The sequence below is a fragment of the Grammomys surdaster genome, unplaced genomic scaffold (assembly GCF_004785775.1).
Source record: "Grammomys surdaster isolate TR1022 unplaced genomic scaffold, NIH_TR_1.0 144, whole genome shotgun sequence".
Lineage (NCBI taxonomy): Eukaryota > Metazoa > Chordata > Mammalia > Rodentia > Muridae > Grammomys > Grammomys surdaster.
In genome coordinates this window covers 6,994,568-7,021,018 of record NW_021604602.1, presented here as the reverse complement: position 1 = coordinate 7,021,018, position 26,451 = coordinate 6,994,568, and the positions used below count along the sequence as shown (strand labels likewise).

The following is a 26,451-nucleotide window of genomic DNA, read 5'->3' as shown; positions in this document are numbered from 1 at the left end:
CTTTCTGGAATAGGCCTCATCTGATGGTGCCAGTTGTTCCATGCTGGGTCCTGGTCTGACGGATGTTTGATGCCCTGTGAAGACCCACTGGCGAAGGCTAATCTGAGCCTGTCCCCTGCGTGGCTCCCTTCCCCCAGCTAACTGGTGGGGTTACCCAGACAGACTTTCTGCCTTTGCAGACTATGTGTTTGGTCCTGGCTACTATGATATTAGCTCCCTGGTTCCACCCTCTGCGCCACCACACCTCACTGCTGAACAAAGAGGGGGTATTCAGAGGTCTCCATTTCTAAACCTGACATATCAAGCAACACTGTAGGTTACCCCTGCATCCCCCTCGAAGCTCCCTGCCTTTTTGCAAAAACTTCACATAAATGTTACACGGGTGTTTCTTTGTGTCTGACCATAGCTGGTGCTCCTGAACCTCAGACTTCAATGTGGTCAGCTGGGGTGTTGACAAGAAGGCCAGACACCTTCAGGAAGAGCTGTGGTCCAGAGATTCTGGCAAAGGACGCTTAGGAGTGTCACTGCCAGGATCTCAGGAGTTTGGGGACCCATCAGGTATGGGAAGGAAGAAGCCCTTCTTACTGGGGAACATCTGCCTGTTCTCGTCCATGCCTTCATCGTTCACACATCTGCACCTGCCCTATACAGTGGTTCTTCTGGCTCTACCCTATGGTGGCGCTGTCAGTGTAGGCGAGAGACCTCCCTCCTCTCTGTTTGTCAGGCATTTCTTTACCTGTCCTCCAGGTCCACTGTGCCTTTCCTCACAGTCAGCCCTTCCTCAGATCTACCTGGTTTGGTTTGGTTTTTGAGACAGGGTTTCTCTGTGTAGACCTGGCTGTCCTGGAACTTGCTCTGTAGACCAGGCTGGCCTTGAACTCACAGAGATCTATCTCAGGTATGTGTCACTACCACCCTGACATATTTACTTCTTTATGCCCTGCCTGTGGTTTGGTCCCTTGGCTGCAACGTACCTTATACCCAGACAAGGTTTCCAGGAGCAGATGTTCCAAAACCTTGGTTTGGTTAGAAGAATTACTTTGCACTGTTTTTAGGGGCTCTATGGAATTCTATGTCTCGTGTGTGTGTGTGTGTGTGTTATTGTTGTTGTTTATATTTGATATCCTGAGACAGTTTTTGTCACCCAGGCTGGCCTGGAACTTTATATATATAACTAAAAATGACCATGAACTTCTGTATTTCTGCTTTCCAAGTGGAATTAGTTACTTTTCTATTGCTGTGATAAAACACCACGACCAAGGCAACTTACAGAAGGAAGAGTTTATTTGTGCTTAAGGCTCCCGTAAGTTAGGAGTCCACCAGTGTGAAGGCCTGGCAGCAGGAGCGGGAACCTTGAATCGAAAGAATGAAGCAGAGAGGAACAGACTGGGCCAGGTCCTAGTGAGATCCTTTTCCCTGTAAGGCCGTATCACCTTAGCCTCCTCCAAACGGTGCCACCAACTGGGGACCAAAACATTCAAATGCCCAAGACTGTGGGAGACATTTCTCATTCAAACTGCCATGTGATGCTGGGATTACGAGTGTGTACCACCAGGCCTGGCTAGAATTCCACCTCCTGAGTATCCTGTCCATCTATCTATATGGACACTTGGGCTTTCATTTTTCCAAAAATAATAAATGTACATGTGCTTGGGTCAGCCCAGCAGAGATCACACTATGTAGGAGAACTGACAAGGCCATACAAGTGGCCTGTTTACCAGGGTGTGGGCAGGATCAGGTCAGGAAGGATGAGATGGGCCTGCTGTTGGGTCCCACTACAGGTCACATGGGGTAGCTGGATGGAGGGTTGTCATAGCCTGAGAGAGGAGCTCCTTAGGAAGGGCCTAGTGGAAGCTGTACTGACATCTACTGGGTAAAAACATCCCTTATGTCTTACTGGACACTCACTGAATCTAGCGTGAAGTGGAAACCTAAGGGTTCTTTGGAAAGTTGGTTGGATGGTGTTTTGCTGGGGCAAACACGTGAAGGAGTGTTTAGCTGAAGTGGACACAGGTGAAAGACTAAGTCAGACTTGTGAAAGAACATTTAGCTGAAGCAGACACAGGTGAAAGGATGTTCTGCTAAAGCAAGCACATGAAAGGACGGTTGATGAAGGATTCTTGTATTGGTCCGCCTTACATTTTGTAGTTGGGCTGCATTTGTCGGGACTCCATAGAAACAAACACAACAAAAAGCCTCTGGTAGTATGCTGCAGTTTCTTGCTGCTCTTTCAGACTCAGGTGATTGGCAGAGTGATGTCAGCTGAGACATGATGCATGCGGTGAGGCAGGACACGTGGTGAGACAAGACCCGTGGAGGACGCGTAATGTTTGGAGGGTATAGACAGGACAAGATGGACAGTGACAGAGGCTGAGCTAGGCGTGCTCACACAGCTAGCCGTACAACACTTATGGATCTTGAGTCTTTGCTGATCTTCATTTCCCTGGGAAAGGCACAGCTGAGAACTTCTCCTGGTGTCCCTCCATCCCTCTGGGTCCCTCCTGCTGACTCGTGCTGAGGCCGAGCCCTGGCTGTCTCTGCTAGGTAGTGCCACTGCTGCTGATTCATGTTCGCTATCCGGCTCTACCGAACTGGACTGCTGGTATATTCCGTAAAGTGTTTACCAGTGGATTAAGCTGCCGCTGCCAACCTGTGAACTGAACTGCCAAGATTTCTAGACAACACAGATGGCAGTTGTTCCAAAGAACCTTTCTAAATAGATCCACTTCCCTCCCAACCCCACATATCCTTTCTTTCCCACTACATCTGGTGGGTGGTGGGCTACAAGGAGGGTTAAAGTGTTTAAGAACCAGCATTAAAAATAGGATTTGAAAAAATTAAAGTTGCACTAGAGTTTCCCTGAATAACCCCCTTTGTAGTGCAGAGTAAGATGCAGTTAGGATCTACAGAGGCAAACCACGTAGCCCTGTGCCTTTCAGCCTTCTCCCTTGTCCTGTAGAGGAAAATATGTTCTTAACTCCAACGGCCACAGAGTTGACTATCTGTCTCTGGTGACTGTGACAAGCAGGACTGTGTCTATCTGAAGCCAAAGGCTTGGCATCACCACAAGGTGTGTGCAAATGGGTGGAACCTCCCAGCAGGAAGCAAGCTTCAGACTCAGCTGCCCGCAGTGTCTGCCCTGTCTCCCTGTGGGGGTCACTAGCAGCTCTTTTCCTCAGCATTGAAGAGATGACTAGAACTTTTGTTCATTGAGGACCTGACTCCCTTCAGGGTCCATTTCTTTTCTTTTCTTTCTTTTTTTTTTTTGGTTTTTCGAGACAGGGTTTCTCTGTGTAGCACTGGCTGTCCTGGAACTCACTCTGTAGACCAGGCTGGCCTCGAACTCAGAAATCCGCCTGCCTCTGCCTCCCAAGTGCTGGGATTAAAGGCGTGTGCCACCACCGCCCGGCCAGGGTCCATTTCTAACAAGCACTCTTCCTTTTCTGCAGTAAGGATTATTAACAAGAAGTATTAGGTGTGCCTCCTTGAAATTCCCAGATCTGTCCAAGAGTTCCCTCATCCCCACCCCTGCCTGACTGGCCCAGTGAACTCACAGTCTTCCTGGTGGTTGAGGCTGAGCGTCTTAGACCTGTCGGTTTGGTGGGGCAGGGAGGGCAGGGAGGGCTGGCGGGGGAGGGGCAGCCTCCGCTGTAATCCTGTAATCCATCTGGACTGTGACACAAGGTGACTGAGCTTCCTGAAGGAAGCATTCCTCTCTTGGACACTAGCCCAAGGTCACAGGAAGGAAAGCAAAATTCCTGTGTTAGCTGGTGTTAAGCAGGAGGGCGTCCTCCGCTACTTGGGTTCCTGGACTCTTGGAGAATGGCACCACCACGCACGCGCTGCCTTCTGGGGAGAAATAGACCACACCCCGCAGGATGGGCCTGGCGGTGAGGCATGTGGTAGTCAGGGGATTTCATGGGCATGAGCTCTCTACCATACTTCCTTCTCCATAAAATGAATCCTACAGCTCGCAGTGATGTTGTGTGCGTTGCTATGGTGATAGATAAATAAAGCATTCTCCAAGCCCAAACATGGTGGTGCTAGTAGCGATGTAGCTGGAAACGCAAGCCGTTGCCTGAAATACAGACAGCAAATCACCGTCCTCTCCGTAATGGACGGGGTCTGACATCAGTAACGTGGAGAACAGCCTCAGATGAGCATAGCATGGGGCCCTGTTGATGAAGTCTGGGCTGTGTGCCATGATGGAAGCCATGCCAGTCTGGGTGAGGGAAGTCTGTGGCCTCCATCCTTGTTTTTCTCAAGCATACCTGGGTCCTTTGAACAGCACTGTGGCAGGGGCTGAGAGACAGACAGCTGGTGTCTTCAGAAGCGCCATCCTGTCCGTGTGAATTCTGAGAGCCTCCTCCCCACTGAACCTTGCTTGGCGAATCTTCATTCTCACAGGTTGGCATTTTATGCCTATCTTGATAACTACATCCAGATTTTCCCTCCCCCTCCCCAATGGGGGGGCACCTTTCAAAGTCTCCGATTGGCTGGACAACACCTAGTTATGAATCAACATGGAGTTTTGCCTTCTGGGAGAATCTCTCCTCAATGTTGTCTTTTAGGAATTTATCTCATTGCGTCCAGCCATCACTGGCTTGCTGTAACCATCACCCCACCTCCACCCCCCAGAGAGCAATCCTTATTCCAGGTCCATCCTGTGTTGACTGACCATGAGGTCATAGCTATAAGGTAAGAGGAGTTTGCAAAACAGGTGCAAATACCAAGGGCATCATGCTACCTAGTCATGACATTCACTAGTTCCTTCCGGATATATCTGGGTCCAGTGTCATTTCACAACGGAATGCCGTTGTGCATACTTGGTTTTGTGATATCGTGACTAACATCTATTTTTTTTTTGATGGACAGATAAGTTGGGTTGAATAGTTTCTTGGTATCCATGGCCAAGCAGTCGCCTTTATTAACCCAGTAGCAAGCCTGTGAAGGCCTTTGGAATGGAGAACTCTCATAGAAGAAACGGATTTATCCAGAACCCTGGAGTGTACAGTGTGCTGATTCTCTAACCAGGCCTGGCTCTACATGCCTCTGAGTGCCCTTCACACTTTGTGTGTGTGCATGCACGTGTAAAGTGCGTGTGGAGGTCAGAGGAAGCCTGGGTCTTGGAGTGTCATTTCTTAGCAGCTATCCACTTTTGTCCTTTTAAAGACATGGTCTGTCACTGGCCTGGAACTCACAGAAGTAGTCTAGGCTAGCAGCTGTGGAGTCTAAGGCTCCTGTCTCTGCCTCTCCCTGGTGCTGAGTTCTAGGAGTTGAATGCACCTGCTTGTGTTTTCGAGCACGTTACCAACTGAACTGTCTGCATAACCCCACAATTTCAAAACAGGCTGGGTCATGAGGCTGGAGTGGCAGGCAACCTCCACGGGGCCTGTGTGGCTCTCCCACCAGTTGTTGTGGTTTCCACCCAAAACTGGCAGTCTTTGTGCATGGCCAGCAGACGAATCAGAGAAGACCACGGAAGGTAGAGACTGCTGCCCAGAATCCGAGATGCGCAATCCCAAAGATCGTCTTTCGTTTTTCATAGTGGGTTTTCATGTCGCTGCAATGTTGATTTTTTTTCTTCTCTATTTTTGAAAGGTATTCGAGCTGAGTTAAAAAAAAAAGTTCCTTTTAGTACTTTAAAGTGTTGCTCGAAAATGAGATATTTGCTGTCATCTTGTTTTTTTTATATAATGCCCTTAAAAATAATTTTTAATGTATGTGTGTATATGTGGACAGAGAGAGAGAGAGAGAGAGAGAGAGAGAGAGAAAGAGAGAGAGAGAGACTGAGACTGTGGTACCTGAGGGGACCAGAAGAGGGTGTCAGATCTCCTGGAGCTGGAGTGACATGTGGTTGTGAGCTGCCATATGGTATTGGGAACCGAGCTCTGGTCCCACTGCAAAAGAAGCACACTCCTCGCTCTCCCTCCAGTGTCTCCCCAGCCAGCACACTCCTCGCTCCCCGCCAGCCGTCTCTCCAGCCAGTGCTCATCAGTGCCTTGTTCTCTAGCCGGTTTTGTTTTTTCTTTCCCCTTTACCTTTATCATTGCTTCTGAGCAATCCATGACGCGTCTGGCGCAGCGGTAAGAGCGACCGGTTCTGTGTTCCTTGTGCTGTCATCTATCACAGAATGTCTTGAATTTATTGGTTTATAGTTTTTGGCAAGTTTGGAAAACACTGTTCATTTCTTTCTTAAAAATTATTCCTTTTGCCAGGAGTGGTGGCGCACGCCTTTAATCCCAGCACTTGGGAGGCAGGGGCAGGTAGATCTCTGAGTTCGAGGCCAGCCTGGTCTACAGAGTGAGTTCCAGGACAGCCAGGACTACACAGAGAAACCCTGTCTTGAAAAAGCAACAACAAAAAATTATTCCTTTAATTTTTTGACGTTAATTATAATCACATCATTTCTCCCTTTCCTTTCTCTCTCTCTCTCTAAAAGCCTTCTATATTCCCTACTGTCCTTCAAATTCATGGTCTTTATTTATTAATTGTGTGTGTGTGTGTGTGTGTGTGTGTGTGTGTGCATTCCTAAATATATAAGTACAACCTGCTCAGTTTGCATCACGTTACTTCTACGTGCGATTTCAGGGCTGGCCCCTTGGTAATGGATAACAACTTGGTGTGCTCTTCCCTGGAGAAGACTGTGTCCCCTGCTCTCAGCTTTTCTTAGTTGCCTGTAGCTCTTTGTGTGGAGTTGAAGCCTGGTGAGCTCCTTCCCTACCCAACCCACTTTAACATGTCTACTGTTACTGTCCTTGCTCAGCTCGTGTCTAGGCAGTCATGCTGGTGAGACTGTATGGGTGTAGCTTCTGACACTCCTAGGAGACAGAATCTCACAGGAAACCGCCTGTTCCCCTGGCTCCTACGGTCTTCCACCCTCTGACTCCCGAGCCTTGGGCTTGGGTGTTGTGTTGTATATGTATCAGTTGGAACTGGGCTCTAGGACTCTGTGTTGTGATTGGTTGTCGGTTTCAGTCTCTCTATTTTGAAGAGAAGTTTCCTTGGTGAGGGATGAGAACTGCACTTACATTGTATCTTTAGATTTAGAGCCAGGCACTTCAGATGAGCAAGAACCTGGCACTTGTCTTTCTGAGTGTCTTAGGGTTTTACTGCTGTGAGCAGACACCATGACCAAGGCAGGTCTTGTAAAGGACAACATTTAATTGGGGCTGGCTTACAGATTTAGAGGTTCAGTCCATTATCATCGGGGGTTGGGGGGGAGCATGGCAGTGTCTAGGCAGGCTTTGTGCAGGCAGAGCTGAGAGTTCTATATCTTCATCTGAAGGCTGCTAGTGGAAGACTGACTTCCAGGCAGCTAGGGTGAGGGCCTTATAGCCCACACCCACAGTGACACAGCTACTTGAACAGGGCCACACCTTCTAATAGTGTCCCTCCCTGGGCCGAACGTATATAAATCAACACTCTGGGTCTGGATTACCTCCCTCAATATGATCTTTTCTAGTTGCATCCGTATGTCTGCAGGTTCACGATTTTATTTTTCTTCACAGATGAATAGTATTCTATAGTGCATATATATTACTCTAGTCATTGGTTAAAGGACATTGAGGTTGTCCTCATGTCCTGGCTATCATGACTAGAACAGCAAGGCACATGGCTGAGCCAGTGTCTGCTGATTAGGCTGGCAAGCCCTTTGGGCATGTGCCAAAGAGTGGCACAGCTGAGTTATGCGGTAGATTTCATTTCCGGTTTTTTGAGAATTCTCCACACTGATTTCCAGAGTGGCTGGACCAGTATGCAACTCTGCCTATGGTGACAAGGGTTCTCTTTCTCTCACGCCCCTTCCAGCATCCGTTCTCAGTTGTCTTGTTGAACTTTGACATTCTGAATATTGTCATTTCTTTACAATTTTTTCTTTTCATTTTAATTTTTATTTGTGCGTGGGTGTTTTGTCTGTGTTTATGTCTATGTAATACATCATACAGTGCCCATGGAGGCCAAAGAGGATGTTGTGTTTGCCATTTTGGGATGTTGGGTGTTTTTGTCTCCAATAAACGTTTTGTGGCTTTTGTTCTGGGATGGAGTTAAATTATTTGGAAAGAGTCTGATAGTATTGGTCGTGTTTTGATGCTTTAGTAGGCAGACATGGAAGAGCGCTCAGTCTAGCGCCTCCTCTTTGCCTCTTTTGGACGGAACTAAGGGCCTAACAGTTGGTAGGCTGCTGCTCTACATGAAGCAAAGTCTCAAAGAATCAGTCTAGGGCTTTGTCCTGGAGGTCTTGGGGAACATGCCTGGATGTCTAGAAGTGGTGATCCTACCTCTAAAACTGATGGAATCTCTAAGGCGGAGCCGGTGGCCGCAGTGGGAGGGGATGGAAGCTTTAGGAAATGGGGCCTAGTTGATGGAAGGCAGCGCTGTGCGCATGCTCACGGAGGGGATTCTGGGAGCATGGCTCGCTCCCCTCCCTTTCGCTGCTTCCTGGTCTACGTGATGTAAAGGTTGTTTCTCTGCTCTATAACATTGTCATGATATTCTGCTTCAGCACAGGTCCGGAAACAAGAGTCACATGGTCACAGAATGCAGTTTCTGAAACTCAGCCTTCTTCCTCACAATGACAGAAAGCTGACAATACAGCAAACACAGCCTTCCCGGGGATCCCATCCAGTGTCTGTCAGTTATGGGGTCTTCTAGCCGGGCTTGTGGGAAACATTATCTTTTGGTCTTTATGAGCACCAGATACTATTCCTCTATTCTTCCTGGAGCCTATTTCCCTGGTCCTGGACGTTTTCTTCGTGTATGAGTACTGTTAGTGGGCTGCTGAACTCCACTTTTTTGGGGGGACTTTGCAGAGTATCCCTGCGGCGCCATGCTGCCCTGAGCGCTGTGGTTGTCTTCCAGCCTGGGGGAGTTCCCTGGGCTCCTTCTCACTTCTCTTCTCTGGCTGGCTGGGTCAGACCATCTCTGGACAGTTGTATGTCGGGGGGTGGGGGGTGGTCACTGCCATGAACTCCCTATTTCCACGGTGACAGAATTCCTTATTTCATGTATCAGGTCCATATTTTTCTCAGGTAGAAGACTAACTCTGATCTCTGTCACCCCTTGATTTTTTTTTTTTTGAGACAGGTTCTCACATATTTTTTCTTGGAACTTGAAATAGCAAAGGAGGATCCTGAACTTCTGATCCTACTACCTTTGCCTCCAGAGCACTGAGATTATGGGATTATAGGCCTATGCCACCATGTCAGATTTTATACAGCACCACGGACAGAAACTCAGGACTTTGCACATACTAGACACTCTACTAACTAAACCACATTTCCCCTTCCTTCATACCTTTTGAGCCAGGGTCTGGCTCTGTATCCCAAGCTGGCCTAGAATTCCCTGTCACCTTCTTGTCTTGGATTTACAGTGTGAACCATCATGGCCCATTCCATCTTGCCTGGAAGCATAAGTTTGGGTGTTTTGTCTTTTTCACCCTTAGATCAAACAAATTCTTTTGTGTCTATAAATCTTTTGTGTTTTCTTTCTGCATAGTTTATTGTCCTCATTGTTTGTTCCTTTTTCTTTGGGATTATCTCCTGTTATTCTTACTGACTTGAAAGGATACTTTCAGGCACAAACTGCAAGTCCCTTTCTCACACTGACTAAAAGAGAAATGGAAACTTTGTTTCCTGTAGTTAGATCCCTCTTTCTCAAAACAAGAGTTGAGGCTCTGAGCCTGAAACCCCACTGTCATGGCTTCTGCTGTGAAGCAAGTCAGCAAACTGCTGTCCTATGCACCTCTGGCTTCTGCAATAACGTTGTACTGGCACAGAGCCACCCCCATTTGTTTAGACATCATCTATGCAGATGTGGAATTCTCGAGATCTGAGAGTTAATCCTCCAGATTGCCCATGTAGATTATCAAGGGGAGTGCTTGGTCCCCAACTCTGGACCAAGACTTTGCTTGTGGCTTGAAGTTGCTACATTGTGAATGAATATTTTTAGGTGTTAGGATAGACTAGTTTGGAGTAGGGTTGACGTGTTGATCTAAAAGCTCAGTTTATTGTAAGGGCATGGTGGGCTCTCATGGATGCCAGAGAAGATATATAGCTAGGCTTCTTCGGCAAAGAGCCAGCACCCAAGGCTGTCTCACCCTACAGCTTGTTGATCACAGAAAACTATTAATCCTAGTGTTCCACCAGCAGCCACTGAGTAATTATGAACACACCAAGTGGGCAAAGTGCTCCCTGGGTGGTAACTCCTTTCCCAAACTGACTAAAATGCACAGGAGATAGTTTACTCGTCTACACCAGAGGAAACTGACTACAGAAAGATAGATTTATTTATTTATCTATTTATGACCCCTGACTACTGAGCAAGCCCCATGTGGACTCACTGTTTCAAGTTCAAAGGAAGCTTATAGAGTATACCTGGGTCTGATCTGTCCCAGGGGTATAAGGCGCAGTGGGGAAACAGACCTGGGATGAGCAGGCACACTAAAGGCGGCTGGGAGAGGCACCTCAGGCTGGTACAGGAGAGCAAGGGCAAATCCTAATTTGGAGGGATTAAACAGTCCTGAAGCATGCAGGCAGAGAAAGGATTCGGAGATGTCAGTGGGGAGTGGCTGCAAGTCTGACAGGGCCAGCCAGAGAAGACACTCTCTCGTGGCACACTTACGGGACAAAGAGGAAAAGCATGGGGACTGTCAGGGGAGAAAAATGCAGTTGTCTGGTCAGATTACTTTGGGTCTTTGTCCAACTAACAGTGCTCAGACTTTAGTTTTGGGTAGGACAGTTCTCTTGGGCTTTCATTTTAAGTTTTAAAAACTGGGCATTATACACATGCAGTAACTCGTGAATATACTTTATATGTGTACAGATTCCCTCACAATAATAAAGGTCTGACGAGGGTTCGCTCCATCCAACCTACTATACAGGGCTATTTTGCCTGCGTTTTAAAAACTAAGCTAGATACACACACACACATATTGACGCGCGTGAATTTTGAGGGCAGTTTGGAGGCTTCTGTGTGTACTTCTGTAACCCTAACCAAGTCATACATCATTGCCAGCAGCCAGGGACCCTTAAGTCGCTTCCTGAGCAGGAGTCGCCATTCGGCTCTCCACCCAGCGTTTTGCCTCAGGCTCCTTTCAGCTTCCGGCTTCCAAACCCCACCTGCCCCTCCTCTTCTGCGCCACAAGCCCCCATTCTTTTGAAGCAACCTTGGGGTCCACAAAGGGCTCCTCCTCTGCGGATGCGGGGGGTTTGTCGAAAGGGATGTTTTACATCAACCTTCTCAGGCACCGAATCGAGTAACAGCGGCGACTCGCCTGGAGACAACAGCCTACTCCCCACTAGGTCGACACCCTAATAATCAAGTCAGGGGGTAGAATCTGAATAGACGAGGGAGGGCACTGCGCATCCCCAGTGGCGCGTGCCCAGTGGGGAAACGCGCGTCCAGCGGATCCCCGAGCCTCCTGGCAGGTGCCCCGCCCGCGTCTCCCGTGCGCACTCGGGCACGGTCGGTCCACTACTCGGAAGAGCTCAACCGGAACCCAGCAGTAATGCTCCCGGAGCCGTGCCCGAGAGCTGCCCCGCGAGGCCACGAGGGTCGGTCCGGAGGCCTGGGAACAGAGCCGAACTATGGGACCCAGGGCGCACACAGCACGGCTCGGCGCCCCGCCCGCGCTCCTGTGCGCCTGCGCCACCCGCAATCTCGGTTTCGCACTGGGCACCCCGCCCCACACCGTTCCTACGGCGAACCGCGAGGCCCAAAGAGCGGCGGATCGCCGCGGGCCGAGGGCGGGGCGTCGCGCTGAGGTCAGCGCGGCGGCGGTCGGCCCCGCGGTGGTTGGCTGCGCCGCGCTGGCCGCGCCCTGGTTGGCTTGCAGGTCGCGGGCTGGGCGGCCGGCCGGGCTGAGGTCGGGGCTCGGGCGCCGGCCGGGTTTGCGCCGTGCTGGGCTCCGCCGCGGTCCGGGTCTGTGACGGCGCGCGAGGGCGCGGCCAGGCGCTGAGGGCGGGGACGGCGTGCGGGGCGTGCGGGCGGCGCCTAGGGGAGGAGACCGGCCCATGGACCCGCGGGGCCCGGTGCCCCAGACTCGGTGCCGCCGGGACGGAGCTCAAGATGTCGGCCTAGGCCGGGCTGCGACGACAAGGACTGCGCGGCTACTGGACGCCGGGGTGCACGGCCGCTGGGCCGGGGAGTGCTGGCTCTGACGCCGGGGCGCACGGGCAGCGAGAGGCCGGCGCGTGGGGAGCGGGCCGCGCGGCACCATGTCGGCCAAGGTGCGGCTCAAGAAGCTGGAGCAGCTGCTCCTGGACGGGCCGTGGCGCAACGAGAGCGCCCTGAGCGTGGAGACGCTGCTGGACGTGCTGGTGTGCCTTTACACCGAGTGCAGCCACTCGGCGCTGCGCCGCGACAAGTATGTGGCGGAGTTCCTCGAGTGGGGTGAGTAAGGTGCCACTCGCCCCCCTGCGCCTCTCACTCCTCGCGCCCTCGCCGGGCCTCCCTGGTCCTGCTCTCCGGAGCCACATCCTCCGTTCGCACTCCCCCCACTCCCGGCCATCGCCCTGGCCGCTTCCTAGACCCACCCTCCGAGTCTGGATATCATTTCCTGCAGCGCTCCCTGGGATATCCGCCCTGCCCCCGCCCCGGACTAGCCTTTGGGGTCCAGAGTCGGGCCTGGAGCTACCCCTCCCAACCCTAGACTCTGCCGGGTGGGAGGGCAGCCCCTGTGCCTTTTGCATCTCCTCACCCACCGTCCCTGATCGGTGGGCCTTCCGATTGCATCGTCCCACAGCCCAGCCCCTAGGGCTCCACCCAGGTGACAGCCTGTCCACCTCCCCTGGATGTCCAGGGCCTGAATATCCCTTTCTTTTAGCACCTCCAAGCGATTTTCATATGTTAAAGGCTTTATTTCAAATACACCATACAAAAGCCCCCTCATCCCCGACTCCCGAATTGTAATCGTGTCAGACTCGTGATATTTTCGAGTGTGTGTGTTTGTGTGTTGGGGGGTGGAGACAGCTAGAACTGTCACTTAAAAACTTCTACATCTGATCTTGGGTATTCGGTTCATTTAGGGATCTAATGCAGTAACGATAGGTCGGATAACCTATTGTGCTTTATTAGGACAAATACTTAAGTCATTCATTGACAGTTCCCAAGACAGGTTAGAGTGTAAGTAAGGTTTCAGCCAACCCGAACAGTGTTCCCCGTAAGACCCTCGGTTCTCTCACAAGGACTAAGGAGGAGGAAGTGTGGGTTAGATTCAAGTCCAGCTCTGTAAATCTTGCCCTTGGTTGCTTTCGTCATTGGGCTAAGACTGTGCAGTTTGAACCAGTCATTTCTAATCTTTGGGACAGATAAAGTTGATGTTTACACGAGGAAACAAATGTGTCCCACACGGAGGCCTCCTCCTCTAACGTTGCCGGCCGGAATCCGGAGCTGTATGTAGAATATCGCTCATTTTAGAGGGCTTCTGTCTGGTTGCCGCAGATGCTTGGGGGAAGCTGGAGGAGGGATAGGGGCTTTGTTGTGAGGGACCTCTGCTCTCGGTCACTTAGAGGGCTGCGCCCTTAGTTGAGAGTAGTGGCTTTCTTGAGCCTCTCAGTGACACGATTTCCAGTTGGACAGTGAACTGACATCAGAGTTTCTTTGAAAGTGAGGTCTTTAGTGCTCGCTGCAATCTGAGCCTTCTCAATATTGGATCAGCCATTCTTAAGCACTGGATCTTGAGATCTAGGCAGTTCCACCGTCAGGTTCAGCTGGACGCCTAGAGTGTGAGGGAGGAGGCCGTGAGAGGTGAGGAGGTGCAGAGGGGAAGGCCCATTTCCCTCAGGAGGTGTGGTCCAGGTGTCCTCTGGCCTGGGACCTGGGAAGCACCAGGACTGGATGTGCCAGAAGGCTGGGTGCCCTTCCCAGGAGGACGCTCTGCTCAGCATGTGGAGAGGGCAGGTTTTGTAATATTTGACCTTTCAAAATCTAAACAGAAACTGCGCTGTAGTGTAGACAGAGTTTTAAAATTGTGTTTTGGCTCTTGGAAATTGTGATTACAAATAAATTATCCTCTTAGCTCAGCTCCTACTATAAATTTTTAGTTAAGAGCAACCCAGCTGTGATGGCACACACCTGTAATCCCAGCGTTTGGGAGGCAGAGACCAGGAAGCTAAGTATTGGAGACAGTAAGCTAAGCTACGTTGTGAGTTTGAAGCAAGCGTGGGGTATCTGAGAGAGAGTGTCCCTGAACAACAAAAACCAAATTATAGAACAGGATGGTCTTAAATACAAAATAGAATTTTAATGCGATAGTACGGTAGACTGCCAGGTCCTCTTACATATGCCCCTGTGTGCGCTGTCGTAACCTTGAAGTGGTGTGCTTTCAGTGAAGACATATGCGGTCTCTGTGTAGGTGTTTGGTGACAAGACAAAGAATGGTCTTCCTAATAAGACCATCCTAGAGCACTAGCCTAACTTCATTCCCGCCTGTTCAGGAGCCTCTGAGAGCCAGTTTGTCCCACCACACTTGGCAAGACTCTAGTGACCGGCAGGGGTAGTTAGGTTCTCGGAACTTAGGAAGAGAAACAGCCAACTCAGCCCTGAAGGAACTTAAGGGAAATCTTTGAGAAATTTGGAAAATAAAAGTAATAAGAAGTTTTTAAGTTGTAAAGGTCGTTCCCGGTTCCCTGTAGTTCCCTGTGGTTCCCTGTGGCCGTGGTGTTTGTGTTGGATTCGTCACCTCAGGGCGGTCCTCACCTTGCCTTTGATTATGTTTATCATCTGATTGGTTTCCTCCTTGAAATTCCGGACCATGACTAAAAGTTGGAAATACTCTGCCTTGTATGTGTGTTTCTTAAAATGTAAGTTAGAAGCTGTTTGAAGCGCAGTGTATGAAACACTTTAGTTTCCACTGGCAAACGGTAATAAATATAGACACCCCAACGTGCTGTCTTTTCTCTTTGTCTTTCTCTTTATATAAAAATGTGTTTTCACATAGGGACTTTTTCCACAGCTCACGTGTAGTCTTTGAAAGTTATCCCTGTTTGAAACCCCAGCTGGCCTCTGTCCTGGGCATCTTTTCTGGGGTGTTTAACCCTTTAATGACTAGAGCTGAGCTTTTTATCCCTTGGTTATTCCTCGTAGCTTTCTCCCCCTCCTGTTTCTCCTCTTTCTTTTGTTTATTCAAGACAGGGTTTCTCTATGTAGATGAGGTTGAACTCAGAGATCTTCCTGCCTCTGCCTCTTGAGTGCTGGAATTCAAGGTATTTGACACCACACCTAGTAAGCAGCTTTTAAATTTTCTTTACTAAAATTTTTTCTTTTTATTTTTCATGAATGTTTCCTATTGTATGCACGTATATGCACTCCATGCAGTGCAGTACTCTCAGAGGCCAGAAGAGGGTGGCAAAAGCCCTGGGACCAGCTTTATAGACAGTTGTGAGTTGTACTGTGGGAACTGGGAATTGAACCTGAATCCTCTAGGAGAGCAACCAGAGTGTTCTTAACCTTTGAGTCATCACTCAAGCCTCTTTAAAAAAAAATTTGTGTGTGCACAGGCATGTGTGCATGTGTGCTATAGTGCCTGTGTGGCATCTAGCAGGAGCGAGCTCTCTCCACCTTGAGTGTCCTGGGCGTGGGAGTCAGGCTTGGTGGCCAGCACTTTTACACTAAGTCACTTTACCACCTCTGTGACCATAAGTTCTAAGACCGGATGGCCCTAAGTATCTCAAAATGCCTGGTGACTTATGATTTCTGTGGATGTTTGTGGCTAACATGAACACACTTTTTAAAATCAGAGATTTAGGAAATAGATCTTCTAATAAGCGCTAGGTCGGAAGGAAGTGCTGGAGGTTGCGTGATTAAAAACAGGCTACCATGATTTCTGTTTTATAAGTAGCTCCTTAACGTGTGCGCTGAGACAGCGTGAGGCACCAGCTAGACAGTGGAAACAATTAAACATTAACAGGCCCGTCTGGTCCTGCTCGGTGTCCTCGCACCACTCTGAGGACTGAAAAGCGAGCCGACCGCAGTGTGTGCCCTCTGTCTCCAAACACAGAATTGCAGTTGAAGAGTTCTCAGTCAGGGTGCTGAGGCTGGGCCACCTGTTCCGAGGTTTATCTTGTGTGGAGAATTGCTCTCTGTGCAGTGCTCAAGGGTAACAGGGAAGTGAGCCTCCCGCAGGGCTGGCAGGCAGGTCCTCTCCTGCCTCCTCCTCTTTCTGCTCAGCCTCTTCTTGCTGGGGAGCCAGGTGCCCAGGTTGCTGTCTAGACATCAGAGGTATGTGATCAATCTGTGAGCAGGCAAGACTCGGTCCCAATCACTGTAACATGGGCTAAGAAGGGCCAGTGTAGTTTTTGTTAGAGAGGAGAAAGTACTCTTAATTTTTTTTTTTAAATCTTATATATTTTGTGAATATGTATGTGGGCCACCGAGTGTGGAGGTCAGAGGACAGCTTCTGGGGGTGAGCTCTGTCCTTCCGCTGCGTGAGTTCCGGGGATCAAACTCAGGTTTGCTAGCGAGCAGTACCATTACCTGCCGAAAACACTGCGCTGGCCCTGAAAGTAGTTTTTGAGACTGATAACGTTAATTAATCTACCAATTAATGGATGAGACCAAATATGGGCTTCATATTTATTTATTTATTTATTTTATTTTTAAGAAATTAGAATCTGGATAGGGATTTAGCTTACTTGGTAGAGTATTTGCCTGGCACGTACAAATGCCGGGTTCACTTTCTAATACTGCAGATAAATTTGGCATGGTGATTCCTGCCTGTGATCTAGCGCTGAGGAGATGGAGGCAGGAAGATCAGAATTCAAGGTCAGCCAGGGCTACATATCAGGTTCAAGGTCAGCCAGGGCTACATGAGACCCTGGGGCAAAAAAAAAAAAACTTTTAAAAATCAAAACAGGGCTGGAGAGATGGCTCAGTGGTTAAGAGCACTGACTGCTCTTCCGAAGGTCCTGAGTTCAATTCCCAGCAACCACATGATGGCTCATAACCATCTGTAATGTGATCTGACGCCCTCCTCTTGTGTGTCTGAAGACAGCTATAGTGTACTCACCTAAAATAAACAAATAAATCTTTAAACAAATTAAAAAAAATAAAAATCAAAACAGCATGACCAGATAGTCTTCTCTGAACCCTGTGAGAAGATACATATTGGGTCCCTTTCCACTTTGATGTTTTATAGTTTACTTCTTTTTAAAACGTTACTTTGTGTGTGGATAGCGAGCGGCCTCAGTGCATATGTGGGGGTCAGAGCACTGTGTGTGTGAATGAACCTCTGGGCTCTGCAGGGTACATACAGGATCATCAGGCTTTGTGGCAAGGGCCTTTGTACCCTCCGAGTCATCTCACTGGCCCTGACTTACCTTTCATTTTTATTTATATATTTCGAGGCAGAGTTATATGTAATCCAGACTGCCCTAGGATTCTGTGTAGCCAGAGATGACCTCAAACTTTTAATCTCTGGCCTCTGTCTCCCAAGTCCTGGCTGGAATCAGACACCAGTCATCACACCAGCTGTTACTGGGGTTTTATTCTCAGAGTCCTAGGATAGTATGTAACAACAGGACCTTAAGATTTCCTCAAGGTGTGTGTGTGACCTCCCACACCGTCCTTACTGATGAAGATGGGGAAACTGAGGAACACGATCTTCCAGTCCTGAGTGTTTCGAACATATGATGTATTTATGACAGCTCTCTTTCTTGTTTTGGAAGCAGCTGTAGGATCAACCCCCACATAGTAAATTTTTTTCACAATTTTTTAAATTTAAAATCTACCAGAAAGGGCTGGAGAGATGGCTCAGTGGTTAAGAGCACTGGCTGCTCTTCCAGAGGTCCTGAGTTCAATTCCCAGCAACCACATGGTGGCTCACAACCATCTGTAATAAGATCCGATGCCCTCTTCTGGTGTGTCTGAAGAGAGCAACAGTGTACTCACATACAATAAATAAATCTTAAAAACAAAACAAAACAAAAACTACCAGAAAAAAACCTGTGTGTACAAACAGAACAGACAAACCTATGAAGTAGAGGTTATTCTCTGAGTTTGATTTTAAACAAGTCTGTGTTGACCATCAGTTTTTGGTTTGTGTCATTGGTTGATGGGTAACTGGGAATTGTTTTTAGATGGACACTGTCCAAAAAAAGATTATAAGACACTTTGGATTTTTCTTTTCTGTTCTTAGGAGTGTGTTAAAAATTCAGAAATTTTGACTTATTTCATTCAAATTCTGTCCTTGCATGTGAAGCTTTTCCCTTGCAGGTGATTTCTAACATCATTGAACCCGTGATTCCTGTGATCTCCGGGATAGGAATTTTAAGACACTGTGGGACCCTCACTATTCCATAATCCTCTGCCTTAGTAAACTGGTTCTAAACATTTCCTCTAATTCTGAGGCAGCGTCTAGCCATGTGTGCCTCTTCTCTGAGGACCATAGTCATCTTTGGTCTTCCTGGCTGCCTGTTGCTGGTTGATTTTTGGCTTTTTCTTTGGGTCTCCTTTAGCGCCAGCCTAGCCAAAGCTCTTGATCCCCAGATGTAAGTGGGGGGTCCCCATGTTCAAAGCCTTTATAGGATCGGTTTTCATCTGCCTGCCTGCCTGCCTTTCTGTTTTGTTTTCCCAAGACAGAATTTCTCAGTGTAACAGCCCCGGCTGTCCTGGAATTCGCTTTGTAGACTAGGCTGGCCTTGAACTCACAAGAGATCCACGTGCCACTGTCTCCTGCCAGGCTCACTCTGTGTTTCATTCATTGCTTTTTCTATTAGAAACTCCTGCCATGCTTTTCTAAACCCTCAGCCCAGCGCTGGAATTTAAAGTGGACCTAAAGGGTCCAAGTAATCCTCGTTGTAGTAAAGTTAACAGTGTCTCTGTTAAACAGAGATTTTCTGTATGTTTAAGCTTGCCTTCACTACTGTGGCACGTTTATAGAAAGCCAAGTAGAGCCTTGAATTGAAACATAACAGCAGGCCTTTCTTGCCTCCGCCTCAGACTGTGACTTTGATCTGCCTGTAAGTTAGGATGACACCGCACTGCCAGCGTGGAGAGGAACACGGAGATACTGAGCTAAGGCTGCATTCACTGTCACCTGACATTGGGTGTTGCGGTCCAGGGCTAGGAGGACAACAGGTTCTTAGAAGTGGCCAGGGGGCTGAAGAGGTGAGATGGCTTAGCGGTTAAGAGCACTGGCTGGTTTTCCAGAAGACCTGGGTCTTATTCCCAGCATCCACATGGTGGCCTATAATAACTACCTGTAATTCCAGTTCTTCAGCGGACCTGACACCCTCTGCTGGCCTCTGAGGGTGCCACCACATGTGCAGTATACACATGCAGACGAAACACCCATACACATTAAAGCCGCCTGATCTGGACCTCTCTCAGTCTTGGGCAGTAGGGTGGGGGTATCACTGTGGAGAAGCCTTGGGTGTCGGGCTGCTTGTTAGTGTCCTGGCTAGCACAGCACACTTGTCACGGCCTCCTCTGACTCTTTCCTTTGTACTACCTACCTGACGCTTGGGCTCAGCATCTTCCACTCCCAGCCCTGGAGCCCGCCTTTGTCTTCTGTCTCTTTTTCCAGACACTGCTACGTAAGTTGGCTTAAATTGATATTCAGTGTTGCCGTTATTACCAGTAGGTGAAGATTATCACAGCTAACCCATGAGGAGTTCAGCATCTTTTCTAAGGGGATTTTTTTTTTATGTGATTAGAGTGAATTATTTGCCTTTTAGCTTGACTCTCAGTGAGCTGAGCAGACCTGAATTTCACACTAGGTTCGTTCGTTCTTTCTTTCTTTCCTTCCTTCCTTCCTTCCTTCCTTCCTTCCTTCCTTCCTTTCTTTCTTTCTTTCTTTCTTTCTTTCTTTTTTATTTACTTGAAACAAGATTCCACTGTGTGGCCCTGACTATCTCTGAGCTGGCTGTGGAGCCCAGGCTGACCTTGAACTCACAGCTCCTCCTGCCTCTGCCTCGGAGTGCTGGCACTAAGGCATGCACCACCATGCCTGGCTTCGTAATCTAGTCCCATGCCTCATGGAATCTGCCTTTCCTGTCTCTTCCTCCATGTTTTCTGCTTAGTTTGAGCTTGGGTTTTTTGTTTGTTTGTTTGTTTGGGTTTTTTTTGGTTTCTACTGAGCTGCTGTCCATCAGTTTCTTTAATTTCTAATGGGCCTTTTTCTCTCTTAGGAGGTGGGGGGAAGATTTGAGATTGGCCTGGAACTCGATACACCTGCCCAGGCTGGCCTCAGCCTTCTGTATTCTCCTGCAGCTGCCCCCGAGTGCGCTGCACACCTGGCTTTAGTGGGGATTGCTTTTGTTCCCCCCCCTCCATTTTGTGTGTGTGTGTTTTCCCTTTAAGGGAGTGAGGGTTTTGTTTGTTTTGTTTGTTGTGTTTTTAGTAGCTTCCTGAAAGAGAGGGTTCATCAGAGGTAAATGTTTGAAACTTGATCTGCCTAAAAAATGTCGTCACCCCCCCTCCCAGCTGGGATGACAGTGTGCCTGGATGTGGACTCTGAGGTTGGAAGAGAGGACTTCCCTGAGCTGTGTGAAGTGTCCCTGTTTCTGTTGCTGGCCCACCGAGGCTCTGCAGCTTCTGTGCGAGCTGGAGGCTTTGGGATGTGTAGACTGTGAAGTGCTGTCTGGTGGGCACCTTGGATCCTTCGCCTCTGAGGGACTGTGGCTCCCTGGCTCTCTGCTCCTGGGTTCTCTGTCAAGTGCTTCTGAGTGAGGACGTTGAGCTGCGTCTCCTAGTGCAGCCTGTTTCCGTAATGCCAGCTCTCGTGTCTAGATGTTCATGTCCTTTAGTGTTTCTTTGATAGTGCCTTGTCTTTGTTTTATGATGGCGAATGTTTTATGTTCAGTTGACTCATGAACATGCATATTGCTCAGACGTTTTCTCCTTTCATTCTTGTTTTTCTCTCTGTGTGTGGTATAGGCGTGTGTGTGTGTGTGTGTGTGTGTGTGTGTGTATGTGGGTGGTGTGCATATGTGTGCATGCACCTATGTAGAGGACACAAGTAGACATTGGGTATCTCCTCCGATTGTTCTCTCTACCTTAGTTTTTGAAACCGTCTCTTTACTGAACCTGAAGCTCACAGACTGCTAGACTAGAGGGCCAGTGAGCTCTGAGGTGTACCTGTCTCTGTGCCTCCAGCGCTGGGTTACAGATGACCAGTGAGCTCTGAGGTGTACCTGTCTCTGCTCCCCAGCACTGGGTTACAGGCATCCAGGGGTTTTATATGAATGCCACACAGCAAGAGCTTTGAGCACTGAGCCCCTTCCTCCCCCCCCCCACTTCCCTTCCTTCCTTCCTTCCTTCCTTCCTTCCTTCCTTCCTTCCTTCCTTCCTGGGGGTGGGAGTTAGAGAGATGCTCAGTATGGAGAGCATTTCCTCTATTTCCAGGGGACTCCAGTTTGGAATTCAGCATCTAGGAAGGGTGGCCCACAGTGCCTGTAACTTCAGCTCCAAGGGAGCTCTCATTCTTTTCTGGCCTATTTGGACAGACATATACTCATACAGGCACATATAAAGAAAAATTTTTCTTTCTTTTCTTTTATTTTCTTTTTTCTTTTTTTTCCCCCTCCTAAGACAGGGTTTCTTTGTATAGTAACCCTGGCTGTCCTTGAACTCACTTTGTAGACCAAGCTGGGCTCAGATTTACAGAGATCCTCTTGCTTCTGTCTCCTGAGTGCTGGGATTGAAGGCATGCACCACCATGTGTAGCCCAATAAAAATCTTGGAAAGGAAAGGAAAAGAGGAAGAAAGAAAGAAAGAAAGAAAAAAAGAAAGAAAGAAAGAAAGAAAGAGGGCTGGAGAGATGGGTTAGTGGTTAAGAGCACTGACTGCTCTTCCAGAGGTCCTGAGTTCAATTCCCAGCAACCACATGGTGGCTCACAACCATCTATAATGTGATCTGATTCCCTCTTCTGGTGTGTGTGAAGATAGCTACAATGTACTCATATATATAAAATAAATAAATCTTAAAAAAAAAAAAGAAAGAAAGGCAGACAGATAGATAGATGTGGCCTTATAAGCATGATTGGCTGTACCAGAACTGGTGATTTGGTACCATAGTTTTTTTTCTTGGTCTTGAAAGTTTCCCCAAGGAGAAGTTATGCATCTCCGTGTGATAGCAGAGTGGGTGTGGCTGCAGTAGCTGTGAAGGTATGGGAGGTGGAGGTCAGCTGGGCAGGCTAAGAAGCTGCTTCCACAGGCTCTCCCAGGCCTGTTTCCTGCTACTGCTCCTCAGCCTGCCGTGGTGCCAGCCCTCTCTCACCTGCCACTCAAGCGCTCGCTCACACAGGTTTCAGGTTTGCAGCTCAGCTAAGTTACAGGCCACTTGTCCAGTTGCTTTCCCCACCGCAGAGCTGCACGGCTGTTGCCAGACCGCTGTTGTCTCTCTTCTTTCATTCCACAGTTCTTTATTTTGTTAGTGCTTGGGATTGAACCTGGACCTTTATGCAAACTATAATAACTCTGCGCTGGTGAGCTGCATCCCCAGCACCACAAAGTATTCCGAAGGCCCCGGGATGCACCAGCACTGGGTTGCTCAGCAAAGCACAACTCAGTCGTCCTGCTTGTGGTGGAGACTCTGATAGGGGTGGAGACTTCAGCGCATAGGTAAAGGGTGTGGTCTGTTCTGAGGCCCTGCACCTTTGCTTACTCTTTCTTTTGATCTGGATACAGTTGCTGTTTCAGTTTCTATGTTTCCGTTTTCTGGAAAGGGACCCAGGTTGAGTAAAGAGGAGGCAGAGGTAAGGAGGTCCGGCCTGTGCTGGAGACAGAGACCAGCTGAGAGGGGTGGAGGAGAGAGTACAGCAGCTTGTGTTGTAAGCCTGAGAGGGGCTCCCCACAGTGCCCGCCTCCTCCAGGGAGTGGCCAGTAAGACCAGAAGGGGGTCGAAGGCTAGTATTTTCGACACAGCAGTTGTATGTGAACTGTCTTGAAAGGACACGGAGCTGAGTTTGTTTAACCCCTGAGCTTCTGGTATTGTTGGAAGTAAACAAGAGGGTGACAGAAAACTCTCACTGCTCAAAACCTTGTGAGGTTTCACTCTGGTTTCACAGAAGTGAACTGAGAAGGTCAATAGGCCCCTTACCTAATGCCATTTTATAGTGATTGTTTGCTGTTGAGAAAGATGCTGATTTTATAGCCGATTGATAAATAGTAGTCCTTAAAGTAACTTTACTTTATTTGTTCTGTTAAGGCAGAGTCTCACTGTTTAATCCTTTGCAGGGTTGGAAGTCATTATATAGACCAGGCTAGACTCTAACTCACAGAGATCCACCTGCCTCTGCTTCCCAGTGCTGGGATCAAAGGCATGTGCCACCATACCCTCCTTGAAGTAATTCTGCAGCTCAGTCACACATGGATGTTTTTAACCCAAAATATTTGAAATCAAATTATTGAAGTTGTTTAAATATATTAACAAAACAGCCTTTTGTTGTACAGTTAAAATTAATCTTAAGGCTGGAGAGATGGCTCAGGTCTTTTGACTGCTCTTCCAGAGGTCCTGAGTTCAGTTACTAGCAGGGTGGCTCACAACCATCTGTAAAGAGATCTGAGGCCCTCTCCTGCTGTGTCTGAAGACAGAGCACTCATACATAAAATACATGAATACATAAGTCTTTTAAAAAGTTAACCTGGGCAGTGTTGAGGAAACCTGAAGAGCTGTGGGAGCAGCAGGTGGGAAGTGGCGGTAATGTTCTGCTCCAGCCTGGCCAGCCAGGGCTTCAGAGAGCATTTCACTCAAGTATAGATGGTGTCTAAGCTAGTTCCCATGACAAATGAACCCGGACGCAGTCCCCCCATAAGAAATAGTTCTTTTTTTTTTTTTTTTTAAAAAAAAAAGCAGGGCTTATGTTAATGAGGTTTAGATAGCCCTTGTGTAATATTTTAAAAGGATTTCAATTAAAACTGGAAGTCTTTCATAAATCGATTTTTTTTTTCCTGAGACAGGGTTTCTCTGTATAGTCCTGGCTGTCCTGGGACTCACTCTGTAGACCAGGCTGGCCTTGAATTCAGAAATCCGTGTGAGCCGATGGCGCCCAGCTGCCTCCTTGGCTCTAAGCAGTCACCAAGCCACTTCCTTACATGTTTGCCTACACTGGGTATTCCTGCTTCCTCCCACAAGGGGCTTACTCTGGCTGATGTTGCCCTCGTGGTGAACCCCCTGCCTCATCCGCCCCAGAGTGGGATGAGCTAACAGAGATCACCTGCCTACCTTGTTTTTCACTAGCATGTTTTCAGGGTTCTGCCCAGGCTGCGCCGTGTCTGTTGGCTCCTGTTCACTGCCGAGTGTTGCTCTACCGGATAGCAGGTGTTTATCCGTCCATCAGTTGGTGCACATTTGGATTTCCGACGGCTGTTAGGAACAATGCAGTGTTGGTGTACTACAATTCTTGTGTGGACATGTGTTTTCATTCCTCTTGGGTTTAGCGCTGGCAGAGGCGGCAGCTCTGTTTCTGATGTTTTGAGGAACTGTAGATTGTCTGACACGGCAGGGGCCGCAGCAGGTCTTCTGCATGTCTGCCGCGTGCTCTGACTTTGTCCTGCTTGTTTCCGTGGGCAGAGCCCTCGCTGTTGATACCTTGATGCTGTTAGTGGCTCGTGTCTAACACCTTTTCCTCTGTCTGTGACTTTTTGTCTTTTTTTTTTTTTTTTTTGGTTTTCCGAGACAGGGTCTCTCTGTGTAGCCCTGACTGTCCTGGAACTCACTCTGTAGACCAGGCTGGCCTCGAACTCAGAAATCCGCCTGCTTCTGCCTCCCAAGTGCTGGGACTAAAGGGTTGCTCCACCACTGCCCGGCTATTTGTCTTTTTTTTTTTTATATATATTCAAATTCTTTGCCTATTTAAAATCGAATCCATTTTATTTTCATTGTTATTTATAGGATACAAGTCCCATATCAAACACATGGTTTTCTCCCAGTCTCTGGGCTTCAGCTTCCGGTCTTCACGTTGTCCTTTGAAGTGGAAGAGTAGTTCTGATGAAGCCCAGCTTGTTTCTCTTTAGCTGCCTTTGGTTTCACAGCTAAGGAGTCATTGCCAGATCCAAGGTCACTGTGTTTTACACCAGTTCTCGTTTGTGTCTCCTCTGCCGTCTCCCTCCTTCCGCTTTCTCCTTTTCTCCCTTCCTTCCCTTTGTCGCTTGGTTTGTTTTTAGACATGGTCTCCTTATGTAGCTCCAGCTGTCTACGAACCCACAATTCTCCTGCGCCAGCCCTAGTTTGGTTTCTTGACACAGGATCTCCATACATAGCCCTAGGTGGTGGGAAACTCACTGTGTAGACCAGGCTGGCCTCGAATTCACAGAAATCCAGCTGCTTCTGCCTCTCAAGTGCTGGGATTAAAGGCGCACACCAACCACTGCTGGCTGGCTGTCACACATCCCAGCACCTGGGAGGCAGGAACAAAGAGGATCACTGTGAGCTTGAGGCCAGCTTTGCCTATAGAGTGAGTTCCAGGACAGCCAGAGCTATATACAGAGACCCTGTCTCAGACAACAATTGAAAGATTAAAACCACAATTTCTATTGTTGTGTATATGAGGGCTTTGCATGCATGCTTTGTGTACCATGTACATGCAATGCCCGTAGAGGCCAGAAGAGGGCATCAAATCCCCTTGGGTCTGGAGTTGCAGACAGTTGTGACCTGTTGCTTGGGTGCTGGGAATTGAAGGTCCTCTGGAAGAGTAGTTTGTGCTTTTAACCACCCAGCCATCTCTCCAGCCTCTGTGCTTAGAAGTTTTAATGTGTAAGGCTGAGGCAGCAGTTTTGCAAACTTGGGCCAGCCTGTTCTACAGAGTGAGACCCTTGTTCAGAAACAAAGCAAAAAAATGCCCTGCCAAATCCGTCAGCCCCCAAATTCTATCACGGGCTGAGAAGGAAATGTGCTTCTTTGCAGTTTGGGTACAGTTTCTTTCTCTGTGTAGTAATTGTTCTGGAGACCTGGACACCGTGAGATAGAGGAGCGGCAGTGGTTCTGCTTGTGTTCACGCTGTTCTTAGGAACATCCAGGCTTCACCAGTGTTCGTACCGTTAGCTGGAGCCTCCCTGTATGGCCTTTATCTGGTGCTGAACTCTTCTGATTCTAGTTTGTAGAGCAAGTATGTGATTAGAGGGTGTTGGGGTTGTGGCTTATGCCTTTTCTGTACCTATTGAAACAGCCCTGCAGCTTTCTGCCTGCAGGATCGTACATCATAGGCGCTGCACTAGACGTAGAGCCGGTCTTACCTTTGTGGGATAAATCTCACCTGATGTGTTCCTCGTTTTTTGTGTTAGTGGAGTTGGTTTTTTGGTGCTGTTTTATTGAGTATTTTTGTGTTTGAATTCATAAGAGGTAATGGGTCTCGTTTCCATATTGCATGCTTGGTTTTGTATGGGCCAGTTTTGGTCCCAAGCAATAAGAGAAATTCCTTCTTGCCTGCCTGCTTGCTTTCTGCCTGCCTGCTTGCCTTCTTTCCTTCCTTCTTCCCTCCCTTCCCTTCCCTTCCCTTCCCTTCCCTTCCCTTC

General features: G+C 48.5%; 1 protein-coding gene across 1 annotated transcript in view; it reads left to right on the top strand.

Moving 5' to 3' along the window:
• The first annotated feature begins 12,215 nt into the window (after window positions 1-12,215).
• The window catches only part of Cdc42bpb (CDC42 binding protein kinase beta), a 90,318-nt gene continuing 76,082 nt past the window's right edge, over window positions 12,216-26,451 (top strand). Inside the window, exons 1-2 of the mRNA XM_028764438.1 lie at window positions 12,216-12,390; window positions 20,422-20,534. Of these exons, the coding sequence (XP_028620271.1) occupies window positions 12,216-12,390; window positions 20,422-20,534 (288 nt within the window). The remainder of the gene's footprint in view (window positions 12,391-20,421; window positions 20,535-26,451) is intronic.